This window comes from Patagioenas fasciata, chromosome 27, assembly GCF_037038585.1.
Source record: "Patagioenas fasciata isolate bPatFas1 chromosome 27, bPatFas1.hap1, whole genome shotgun sequence".
Lineage (NCBI taxonomy): Eukaryota > Metazoa > Chordata > Aves > Columbiformes > Columbidae > Patagioenas > Patagioenas fasciata.
Genome location: NC_092546.1, coordinates 3,909,407 through 3,922,057, shown reverse-complemented (window position 1 = coordinate 3,922,057; position 12,651 = coordinate 3,909,407). Strand labels below are relative to the sequence as shown.

General features: G+C 51.3%; 1 protein-coding gene across 1 annotated transcript; it reads left to right on the top strand.

Annotated features, from left to right (window-relative positions):
• Positions 1-2,247: 2,247 nt before the first annotated feature.
• ZAP70 (zeta chain of T cell receptor associated protein kinase 70) lies at positions 2,248-11,848 on the top strand. Its single transcript, XM_065858409.2, has 12 exons — positions 2,248-2,687; positions 3,912-4,072; positions 4,702-4,840; positions 6,398-6,476; positions 7,152-7,192; positions 8,117-8,165; positions 8,699-8,879; positions 9,534-9,740; positions 10,003-10,195; positions 10,330-10,470; positions 10,952-11,064; positions 11,444-11,848. Exons 1-12 carry the CDS (start codon positions 2,286-2,288, stop codon positions 11,565-11,567), a joined length of 1,830 nt encoding a protein of 609 aa, XP_065714481.2. The 5' UTR covers positions 2,248-2,285; the 3' UTR covers positions 11,568-11,848.
• The last annotated feature ends 803 nt before the right edge of the window (positions 11,849-12,651 follow it).

Below are 12,651 nucleotides of genomic sequence, written 5' to 3'. Positions count from 1 at the left end.
CTTCACAGTTCAGGCTTATTTATGCTGTGCCTGATACGGTTTACGCCAGTCCCGCACTCAAGCTGCAAACGCCACCGACGGCTTCCTGTTGTGGTTTCCTGCCTCGGCTCAAACGCCTCCTCGCCGGAGCCTGCTCTCCCTTCCTGTTCTCATCAGGGCCATTTCTGGGCTTAATGAAGACAACAAACAAACAGGCAGAGAAAAGTCTGGTTGCCATTAATCCATCTCCCTGTGGCTCTTTGCTGTTGCAGGCTGAGCAGAGCAGGGTGCACATAGCAGAACGGTTTCTCCTGATCCCTGTCCGGTTCCTGCTGATACACAGCATGTATCCAGCCAACCCCTTCCCCTCTCCAGCGGTTCCGGAGGCTGGCAGGAGGCAGCCCGGGCTCTGGGCAAACGGGGTGAGATGGAGCCGGGCGACCAGCAGCACAGGCACAGCTCCAGTCACCGCGTGAGAGCAGAGGCCACATCTGGAACAGCACAGGGGACACAACCCAGCGGGCAGCAACTTCTCCTGTTGTGTTCAGAAATGAGAGTTATGCTGGGAAGAACCAGGCCACTGGGGAGGCCAAACTTTAAATCCTGGGGTCAGTTTTGGGCCCCTCACAAGAAAGGCCTTGAGGTGCTGGAGCGAGTTGAGAGAAGGGAACAGAGCTGGAGAAGGGGCTGGAGCACAAGGGTGATGGGGGATGAGGGAGCTGGGGGTTCAGCTGGAGAACAGGAGCTGAGGGAAGACCTTCTGATCTCTGAACTGCCTGAAAGGAGCTTGGAGCCAGGGGGGTCGGGCTCTGCTCCCCAGGAACAAGCGCCAGGAGCAGAGGAAACGGCCTCAAGTTGCGCCAGGGGAGGTTGAGGTTGGATGTGGGGAACAATTTCTTCCCCAAAGGGCTGTGGGGCATTGGAACAGGCTGCCCAGGGCAGTGCTGGAGTCACCATCCCTGGAGGGTTGGACAGACGGACATGAGGTTCTCAGGACATGGGGCAGTGCCAGCGCTGGGTTATGGTTGGACTTGATCTTGAGGTTCTTTTCCAACCAAAACGATTCTGTGACTCTATGAAATACCCAGCACACCGGCCGAAGAACTGGTGTTTTCTTTACTCTGAAGGCAAGTGACGCATTCGCAGGAAATGCAGATGGAGACAAACACTCTGATCTTTTTGGGGCCAGCATTTGCGCAATGACAGAATCAAAGATCGGGCTCCGGGAAACAAATGAGACCCTTTGAATATGATCATGTTTCCACTAATCACCGGAAATTGGGTGGGATTTTAGATGATTCGATACGAGCCCCATAGCTCTTTGGCAGAAGCAGGTCTGCAGTGACTCAGGCAGCAAAGGGCTGTTCCTCGCGGGACTCCCAGTGGCAGCAGCTCGGCGGTAGGTTTGTCTCTGCTTTTGGGCTGCTCTGAACAGGGCTCTGGTAACGTTTCCACGTTGCAGCTCAATGGAGCCAGCGGGATTAAAGGGACCCTGCGGTGACGGCTGGCCACACGTGAGCTCCGGCTTTCTCCGGAGCATGTGCATCATGTAGAAACAGGAGCTGCCGAACGGGATCAGAGTATCGGCCAATTCACAAACCAGCCAGAGTCAGGTATTGGGAAAAATCCATACATTTTTTCAAGAGACAATTAGGGGAAGGTTTCTTCTTCTTCCTGTCAACTGATGGTTAATGCCTGCCCAGAAGCACTTGGGTTTATCTTTACCTCCTTTTGTTGTGCTTGGTGCAAGTGTGTATCTAAAAGTTTTTCAGGCATTTGATGTTTCAGTGTTATTCCATTTAAGGATTTTGCCTTATAAACTCTCATAGTAAAACTAATTTATTCAGACAGGAAAAATAATTTCCTTTTATTGTGAACAGGACTGGAGAGAAAATGGTAGGAAGTCAAAGCTAAAAACTTTGGGATGTATGTAAGAAGCACATTTTTAATAGTGAAAGTAATTAACCATTGGAACAATTCACTGTGGGATTCAATGCATTTTTTATTGCTTCAGATCTTCAAATGAAGATCAGATGGATTTTTACTTATACTTTCTAGCCCCATTCAGGGCAGGATAGAGAAATCACTGTGGGATTCTCTGGCTGAGGGTATGAATGCCCCCACTGCTGCTCTCCATGAGATGTTTGAAATCATCCCACAGGCAGCTCAGGGCTGAAGAACCTCCAGGCAAAGTCAGAATCCCAATTACACTTCTTTGCGAAATGATGTGCTGGTGAAGAATTTTGCTCCTCTCTTCCAGATCGAACACCAGCAGCGCGTGAGCCAACCCGTGCGGCCCCGCAGAGATGCCAGATGCTGCTGCTCACCTGCCCTTTTACTACGGCAGCATCGCCAGGTCGGAAGCGGAGGAGCACCTCAAGCTGGCGGGGATGTCGGACGGGCTGTTCCTGCTGCGGCAATGCCTGCGCAGCCTGGGGGGGTACGTCCTCTCCATGGTCTACAACCTGCAGTTCTACCACTACGCCATCGAGCGCCAGATGAACGGGACGTACGCCATCGCGGGGGGCAAAGCGCACTGCGGGCCCGAGGAGCTCTGCGAGTTTTACTCCAAGGATGCCGACGGGCTGTGCTGCCCCCTCCGCAAGCCCTGCAACCGCCCCAGCGGGGTGGAACCCCAGCCCGGGGTCTTCGACAGCATGAGGGACAATATGGTGCGCGAATACGTCCGGCAGACGTGGAAACTAGAGGTACTGGCCATTGCAAAGCACAGTAAAGCAAGGTCCTTCTCCTCAGGGGCTGATGACACTAGGAGCAGTCTTAAGTGTTTCTCTTTTCCAGTTTCTCCTTCAGAAATAGGAATAAACATCTTCCCAAGCCAGTGTTGTGTGTGCTCTGCAGGGCCTTGGAGCTCTCTGCACACTCTGCAAACACTTCCCCACGTGCCGTTTGCTCCTCTGCAGCACACAGGGCACTCGCTGCAGTTTGATCATCGCTTTCTGCGTGAGGCACCTGTGCCTCTGTAACACTGGGCTGGAATGTAATGAAACCAGGATTAAACTCTTCCTCAGATATTCCTCACTCTTTGAAATCAGTGGAGGTTTTGCCTATGAGACTGAGGTACTGGGTACTGGATCAGGTCTGTGATTTACATTTAAAAGTAGCTACAGGGAAGTTCCTGCATTTTATTGCAAACTGGAATATAAATATGCATAAGGCAAAACTCTGTAAATGGTAATAGGCAGGCACGTAATTAATTTCCTTCTACCTGCTGTCACCATGAATGTGGCTACTCAGACACCTCAAAGTCCTGGCAGAAAAATGGCTCAGGCATTCTCCTTCTTCGGTCTTTCTAAGTAAGATCTCTAGATTTGACCTATTTTAGACCAAAGGTGCTTGATGGAATGAGGTATTCTATAGCGTTCTCTGAGAAGCTGATGTGTGAACACCAGTAGATAACACAAAGGACATTGCCACCTACTGGCAAACGAAAACTCACCTTGCTTATAACATGTGTGGGGACAGAAAAAGTAATTTAGTGTCTTCCACATGATTTCCAGACTGCACTGCTCTTGACAAGCTGCAGTGTCTGGGGACAGCGAGCAGCCAGGAGGGCAGACCCACCAGCAAGGGTCCTGCGCTCGCAGGAATGGGGCTGAAAGACACCCCATGAGCCTCATGTTAAATCCCCCATACAAATACGATGACTTCTCTCTTCCCTCACCAGCAAGACAATGGACCTCAGCTGGATTTGAGGGATCGGACCTGTTCAGATAGGCAAGAAACTCCGCTCTGTAGCAGAACAGAATTCAACCCACTTTGTTATAGGCATGATTAAGGCTACAGGCACTTCAGTTACAAGACCTTCCAAGTTTTCTGTGCCATCTGCCCCAAAATGGTGCAAATAACCTGTGCTGAAGCCACGCGACAACGCAGTGGAGTGGCAGGAGGTCTCATTTCTCACACTTTTCCAGGGGGACGCACTCGAACAGGCCATCATAAGCCAGGCTCCGCAGGTGGAGAAGCTCATTGCCACCACAGCCCATGAGAAGATGCCCTGGTACCACGGCAGCATCACCCGCGACGAGGCCGAGCGCAGGCTCTACTCTGGGGCACAACCCGACGGGAAATTCCTGTGAGTGGGCAAAACCCCGGCAGATGATCCTGGTACTTTGTACCATTTCCCCACCACCCTGCAGTTATTTGTTTCATGTGACAGTTCCTGAAAGGAGGTTTAGCTGAATATGTGCTTACGGATCTTTCAAAACCAGGGTGTGACACCCCAAACCCATTATTGTCCAGAAAGTATCCAGCCACCAGGAAGAGCCAGTCTGGGCTTTGTTTCTCGTGTTCAGGTTTCTCTATGAAGTGTTCTTGCTAATGCACTGGATGACATGAGATATAGTGTTCGGTAGATGAAGACATTTAACACTGACATGTAGACAGTGTATGGCTAATAAAATACAGGAGAAAGCATTTGCTCTGCATCTCTGCAGAGGTGGACAGTCCTTAATTTAATTATCTCCTGAATGAGTTAGGGTGAGAAATAATTATGTGGAGAGGATGGAAGACAGGGGCAAGAGACTGAAGGCGAAGGGTCCCTCCTCAGCCCCTGCACAGGGGTGTTGGGAAGGTGTAATTCCAACACTGGGGTGCAGGGACACCTTACCAAGCGCCCACTTAGCGACCCCCCACCACTGCAGACTTGATAATTTGCAGGGAAAAGCCTAGAGTTGTTCTTTTAATAGTTCTTCCTCCTACCAGGCTGAGAGAAAGGAAGGAAAATGGCACCTACGCCCTCTCCCTCATCTATGGCAAGACGGTGTATCACTATCGGATAGACCAGGACAAGTCTGGCAAGTACTCGATCCCCGAGGGGACCAAGTTCGACACGCTGTGGCAGGTACCGTGCTGTGGGATACTGATCATTGGTGTCCTCATAAAACGAAGGCACTTTTCCCTTGTTACAGCTGCCCTTGACTTGAGGGACAGGAAGGGCCACGTGGAGCTTTAAAGGCTTTTAGGCCATTCATTGGTGGTTGTAGCCCCTTCTGGAAAACTCCTCCATCCCTGGGTCTGTCTGTCCATCAGCTCGCTTCGCTGCATTCATTTCTGTGCACTCCTAGCTCAGGAAATCTAAGTCTGGGATATCACAGCAGCTCTGAAATAGCGCTGGCTTTACCACTGGCTCCATGCCTGACACCGGTCTGGTGCCTCTCCAAGGAAACAAGAGGATTAGTGCTTTTAATTCCTAGCTTTAAGCCAGGATACTTGAGATGGTTATGTTAATTACACTTGCACCGCATAGGCAAACCGTCACACGTTCAGCCACAGTGTGCACCTCGAATCTCAGCCTGCAGCAGACCCCAATAAGATGCTCATCCCAGGCTGTCCCTCCCATGCAGCCCCCACGTTGCCCCCGCCCCAGCAAAACTATTATGTGCAGATTGCGATTTTGTTTTCCAAGCGACTGACTTCTGTGCAAAGAATAGAGGAGGCCAGAAGTCTTGAGCCAGCTGCCAAAGTCTTTACAGGACAGAAGATGCGGGTGCCAGGAGACACATCCCACCCCTCCTGAGTCAGGGGCTTTGGGGAGTGGAGGGGGCTGTGATGCCCCTGCAGCCCTCGTGAGGCTGGGTCAGGGTTTTGGGGAGTGGGACACAGGGCCCAGCAGCTCTCAGTGCTGCTGGGGGGTCTCCTGTGGCCCGGAGCCCAGCTCTACCCCATGGCACACACCCCAGGCTGGCTCCAGGGGCCGGACAGCAGCGCTTCCTCCGGGCAGGGCTGTCTGGGGGACACACATTCTGTTTTGCTGAATTTTTCAAATTCCCAGGACTGTTTTCACTCTGAATTTGATTGAAAACAAAGACTTCGGGGCATTTTTATGGGGACAGAACCATGCCAGGCTCCAAATTGCAGATGAAATCCGAGCTGGGCAGGAGGGGAGGAGAAAGCCTCGTCTCCCCTGCGGTCCGGTGGCCGGGGCTGGGCTGGTTGTCTCCAGCCAGAGTCAAGTCCCTGCTGTGCCTGAACCAGCGGCTGCTGCAGTGAAAAACTGCCCAGGGCTCACAGAGCCAACCCTCGGGTTCCTCTGGGAAGGCAAAAGGTTTCTTTGACACTTTATCAAACATGGCACAACTTAAAAACCTTTCTGGCTGGGACAACAATAACATCAGACTGAAAATGCCCTACCTGGCTCTCCTGCTGGAGATTTTCCTTCTTCCTTTGGTCCTTAGTTAACTTCCCAAATTCTTCCCAGCTCTGGCAGACATCCAAGTATGCAAGCACTTGCTCTAGCAGATCCCTGAGTGCACAGACAGAGGAGGGAAAGAAATAGTTAAGTCCCTGTTTGCCATCAATTTGAGAGAAATCATTACCATAAGCCACACAAGTTGTCAGCAAAATGAAGAGATTATTTTCTCCTTGCAATAATCTCTTTTTCCTCCAATTCCCTTCCCAGTTGGTGGAGTACCTAAAACTCAAACCGGATGGGCTGATTTTCTACCTGAGGGAAACCTGTCCCAACCCCAACATGCCAGGTGAGCTGATGTCCCTCAGTGCCACCCCTGGCCTCAGTTTAGCACCAAGTGGGGGCAACTTGAGCAACACCAACCCAAATTTCCTTTACCATGCCCAGCCTTGCTCGGACGCTGGAGCTGAGGGAACAGCGAGGTCTCTGCTCCTCTGGCAAATTGGGCAAGTCAGAAAAGTCTGCTGAAAAAGGCCACTCTCCAGGGCTGGCCTAGGGTGGCCCAAAGGCAGGAGCAGATGGGGGAATCAGTGCTCCAAATGGATTAGGGATTTCTGGTGTCAAACAGATGGCTTCTGAAAAATGACCTGCTTTTTAGGCAGCAGGAAACAACACGTCCTGCAAGGCTGGTTCCTGACGGGTCTCTTGAGCCAAGCACTCAACCATGGCTCACTTAGTCCTGGCCCAAGTATCAGAAACATCACTTTAGAGCGTGCCTGTGGGACTCCCGCTTTCCTGGGACTGACGGAGACTATGGGTCCCCCAGAGGGCTTGTGCCTCCCCTGCTCTGGGAATAACACCCACATCCAGGTGTGTTTCCACACCTTTTTAGGCTGAAGTTGTGGAAATTTGCCTTTATAGGAGAGGGGATCAGACCCAGACATCCACACGGTCCTTCAAGGACTGATGCTCTGATCCAGCTTGAGGTATAAAGTAATAACAACTTCTCTCTCCTGATTCGCAGTGTCTGCAGCACCGGTTCCACCAACCCACCCCTCCGCAAGCGTAAGTTTTGGGGAGGATCTGTACATTGGTACCTCAGTAGTTTAACGTTATTACATTTCAAGCTTGCTGACCAAACTCTGCTCCTCTCTACAAGGCAAAACTCAAATGGAATATATTAAGCCCAGCTGCAATGTTGTCCCCTTTCCAGCTGGGATGGGAACAAGGAATAGCTGGGCACGGCTACCATTAAGCTGAAAATGGTTTCCATTCATCCTGCGCTCCTCGCGACATGTGGGCCTGTCCTCGGGGAGCCCTGCTCCCCCTGCCCGCCTCGCCAGGCGGGAGCGAGGAAGATGTGGTGGGATTCTGGGAACGCTCAGCCTGTTCTGCTGGCCCCTGGCCACGTCTTTGTGCTCCCTCTGCGCCCCCGGCCTCGGGGTGCGTCTGCGCTCAGTCACCGCCCCCAGCGCCCAGCCGTGTTGAAACCAGCTACTTTGGGCTACATGAGCCCATCCCAGAGCCCAGCGGAGGATAAATAAAGTCCTGAGCATCCACCCGTCTTCTCAGGGAGCTTTCACAATCTGCGGTGGGCTCTCATGTTGCGGCAACTCTGCTGCGAGCAGCACTGGCGTTCAGAGCTGCGCTGGGGAAATGCACCGCACCGCTTTGTCACTGTCTGCTTTTGGGACGGGGCTGTTGACGGTGTCCGTGTGTGCTCACAGAGGCCGCTCCAGGCACGCAGGTGGGCTGGCTGCAAGCTGAGCTGCCTCCGGGCTTCCCTTCGCTCCCTGCCTCAAAACAAGCAGCAGAGACTTGGCTGGGATGACCCTGCTGCTGCAGATTTGTCACTTAGGGGTGGGGAAAGTGGAGAGGGAGCTGGGGCTCAGCAGGCTGCAGAGGCTCCTCATCCCTCTCCTCTCCCATTTCAAACCGAAGCAGTTTCCCCTGGTTGCGTTATCCACTTCATCCTCATTTCTTTTCCAGAGACACCTTGGACCTCTCAATGCAGATGGATACACACCAGAGCCTGTAGGTAAGCGTCTTTGAAAGCCCTCTCCTCCTAATGGGAAGAGACAGGACCTGGGGATGCCACAGGAACCATGGAGATTACCTAACACATCTCTATCACCTCCTGCTCAAAGAGCAGTGCCGCAAAGCCCCCAGGAGCATCCCACTCGTTTCGGAGCCTTGAGACAAAAATACTGCAAAACTGTTTGCCCACACCCAGCACCCAGTAAATCAAGCCCTGTCTCATTCCCCATCTTCCATTCCACCTAATAAAAACTCAGTGTATTCGGTTACATTGCAGTGGGGTGGAATCACACACGTGCCCAGGTCCTGCAGGGTCTGATATGTGGAGTGGGGATGTGCAAACACCTCTCCCCATCCTGGCTCACTACGAGAGGCTGTGAAAGGAAGGGAGATGACCAGGAAGGGGGCTTGAATGCTGGAGCTTGAAGGAAAATTGGCCAAGAGACTAGAGAAAACCTTCCCAGCTGGTGAGGGAAAGAGGGATGGGGAAGAATATCTTGTTTACAGCTGTTAAAACCTCTGTCTCTTGGGAAGGTGCGGGAAAGTCACGCCTGCTACCTATGGACACCAGCGTCTATGAAAGCCCATACAGTGATCCAGAAGAACTGAAGGATAAGAAGCTTTTCTTGAAGAGGGACCACCTGATGATTGATGAAGTGGAACTGGGGGCAGGAAACTTTGGCTGTGTCAAGAAAGGAGTCTACAAAATGAGAAAGTGAGTAGTGTGGGTGGAGGGTGCTGAGCTCGGAGATGTCCCCAGCTATCCTGTCTCTAGCTAGATGGACCTTAATGTGATTATGGGGTGGAGGTATAAGAGATGCTCTGGAAGGTCAGTGAGGACTTTCCACAGACTCTCAGTGACAGCCTCGTGGCCCTTGAGGGTGTAATCTGCACTGCACAGTCCTGGCTCTTCTGAAGGCATTCGCGGGGCTCAGAGGAGCAAGTCCATGCTTCTGAGGTCATCTTGGTCCATGCCAGGGCAAAGGAGCAAGACTGAGGAGATGTGCGATCCTTGGCTCTTGCTTGTTGCCTGTGAGTCCACAAGGATGGCCTTGGCCATTCCCCACTTTGTGCCTCAGTTTCCCCCTTGGAAAGTGGCAACGATGATGTGGGTCTCAGTGTGTGAGATGATGCACCTTCAGATCTACAGACGGCAAATACTGGCCTACACTTGTAAGGGTGAGGTGATTCTTCTCTCTTTGGCCTGGGATACCACTTTTGTGCAGGGTTCTGCCAAACAGGCTGCTGAGATTGCCACTGAGAGATCAGACAGCATCATGTGAGAAGTGACTTGCAGTCCTGGCTGTGACACGGGAGTCCAGCTGCTGTTTAATTCCTCCCACGTGTGTTCCTCTTGCACCCTGTGCAGGAAGCAGATCGACGTGGCCATAAAGGTGCTGAAGAGCAACAACGAGAAAACAGTGAAGGACGAAATGATGAAGGAAGCGCAGATCATGCACCAGCTGGACAACCCCTACATTGTCCGCATGATAGGGGTCTGCGAGGCAGAGTCCCTGATGCTCGTGATGGAGATGGCTTCTGGAGGGCCACTCAACAAGTTCTTGGCTTCCAAGAAGTGAGTAGTGAATAAAATGTGTCTGGCTGATGGGCTGCGCTTCTCATCAAACTCCCTGCTGCCAGGCAAGCCTGGCTTTGTAGGTACAGAAAAGCTGGTAACAGCACAGATGTCTTTTCATGTGATGTAATAAGGACTGATGCTTCTGGAGCAGAGATGTCCACATTTATTATCCCTTGCAGCTAGAAAACTCGCAGGGCACCATGGTGAACAGAGTAACGGCAAGTCCTTTATTACTGTATTGTCCTTTTATCCTCCCCAGGGACGAGATTACAGTGAACAATGTTGTGGAGCTAATGCACCAAGTCTCCATGGGGATGAAGTACTTGGAGGAAAAAAACTTTGTCCACAGGGACCTGGCAGCCAGAAATGTCCTGCTGGTCAACCAGCATTATGCCAAGATCAGCGACTTTGGGCTGTCCAAGGCTCTTGGCGCTGACGACAGCTACTACAAGGTAAGTGGGAGCAAAGCGAAGGATCCAGATAATGAACTCCCAGCCCAGGGCACGGGGAATTTGACACAAACATTTAGCAAAGCAGAATTCCGGCTCAGCTCAGAGTGGAAATGACCCTCTTTGCTTTACTACAGGCCAGGACGGCAGGAAAGTGGCCCCTGAAATGGTACGCCCCAGAGTGCATCCTCTATCACAAGTTCTCCAGCAAGAGCGATGTGTGGAGCTATGGTGTGACCATGTGGGAGGCCTTCAGCTACGGGCAGAAACCCTACAAGGTGAGGCAGAGCCGGGCCAGCGTGGGTGGATGCCACAGGCTCTAGAAAAGGCCAACACGCACAAACTACAGCTTCTATTTTCTTGAGTGGGTGCTCTTACCACGGCTGAACAGAGGGGAAAGGAGACAGGATCGCTTCCACTTTACAAAAGGCACAAATTAGATTTTTTGGATCCTGCAGCTTTGTGTTCATTTAAGGGAGAAGAAACAGAAAAATTCATTTGGGTTTGAATCAAAGCAGATCTTCTCTTTGATCCTTCTGCAACTGCAAAATCAGTTGCTCAGCCACTGTCAGGATTGGGATGGGGTCAGCAGGCTGTGCTGGCCACACAGAACACCAGTGCTGAGGCTGCAGACAGGGACTTGATGGGGCGTGTGGTGCACAGACCCAAAGCATTACCCCAGGCCCGGCTCTAATCTCTTCTAATCCTGTTGCCAGCTCCAAAAACATTAAAGCGTTTTCCCACTTGATCCTACCCTAGAAAATGAAAGGCCCAGAGGTCATCAGCTTCATAGAGCAAGGGAAGCGCATGGAGTGCCCCACGGACTGCCCGGCGGAGATGTACGCGCTCATGCAGCAGTGCTGGACGTACAGGTACGGCTCTCACCAGCTCAGCTCTTCGCTGGGTGACGGCTCCATCACACCATCTAGATGGTAACAACACTCATTGTCTGGATGGTGACAACACAAAGCAAATGGTGCCTCCTGCCTTGGTCTCATTCCCCAGTCCACAATAGATGATGCACTTATTTCTTTATTATCATACCCCTCCATTTGCCTGTTCCAACCCTGGAAGATGTCACAGCCTCTGTGCTTTCACCCCTCTCCACCCCAGAAAAGTCTCAGCTGCCTTCCCCTGCTACAACTGGGCTGCTATTCCTCCCCAGGTTCTTCTGCGCTTGGTATATTCTTACTGCATCAGTCCACTTTTGTCCCTTCCATTGACTCTATTTGTTCCTTTCTGCTCTTGCAGATGGGAAGAGCGCCCAGGATTCATTTCTGTGGAAAACACAATACGCTCCTACTACTACAGTATTGCTACCAAGACAGAAAATGGGTCAGAGACAGAGGACAAGTCAAAAGCAACTATTCCCTGAGCTTCCCTCTCTGCTCCTGAACACACACCCTTGCTCCGTGGGACCTGGAAAGGCTCTGGGTGAATTTTTGCTTTAATCTCTTAAACGCTGGTTTTGTTTCTCAATAAGTTCCAGAACTAAGGCCCTGGGAGACGATGCTGTCACAGCACACGAGGGCACTCAGCTGTGCCTTGTGTCTCCAACCAGCCGGCAACGATTTACATCTCCAGCCCGAGCCAGCACAGGACAGTACAGACAGTATTATAGTCACCCTGTAAATAAACTATTTTATATTTTTCACATCCCTATGGCTCAGACTGTTGAACTATCATAAATATTTGCATCTGCTTCAAGCTGACAATAAAATAATCGTAATTTCCCTCCACTAAGCCAGGCTTTCCTTCCTTGATGCTCTCCATAACCCTGCAGAATCACTGCGGTTGGAAGAGAGCCAGGTGGTTGTGAAGGCTGGGGAAGGGACGGAGGCAGAAGAGCAGAGCCCTGAGAAACAGGGAACAGAAAAGCTTATCTCTCACCATCTTCTGGTGTCAGAAAGCCGCAGAGTAGCTCACACCTTGCCCTGGAGGTAAAATAAACAGCTACAGTATGATTCTCATCTAAAACCTTAATGGGAGGTGGGTTTGATCTGAAGACAATGGTTCCTGGGGAGCATTTGGGCATGAGGCCCACATCACCCTCTCTGTACAGCCTGTTTAAGCACTCAGAGAACCTGGGTCTGCTGAAAAACAAGTGTTCCCTCTCCGTGCTCAGACTACAGCCTCCAGTGACACCAACTGTTTGTGCACCCAAGCATCTTCTCTCTCAGTTCCATTAGGTTGTCCTGTATGCTTGAGAACTACGGACATACTCCTATCAGTGGAGGGGAAAACAGAGGTATCAGAGGAGAAAGGAGCTTGTTCCTGTTTGTTCAGTGAGTTAGTGGCAGAGACAGGGAAAAAAAAAGATCTCCTGTGTCATGTTTTCCTCCCAGAGAAAGTGGATATTTTGCTGGAAAAGGGAAGGTTCAATGTGCTTTCTGCTTGAAAACCACTGCCAAAACATTTTGTTTAGACTTCTTTTCCAATACAAATCCATTTTCCAGTTT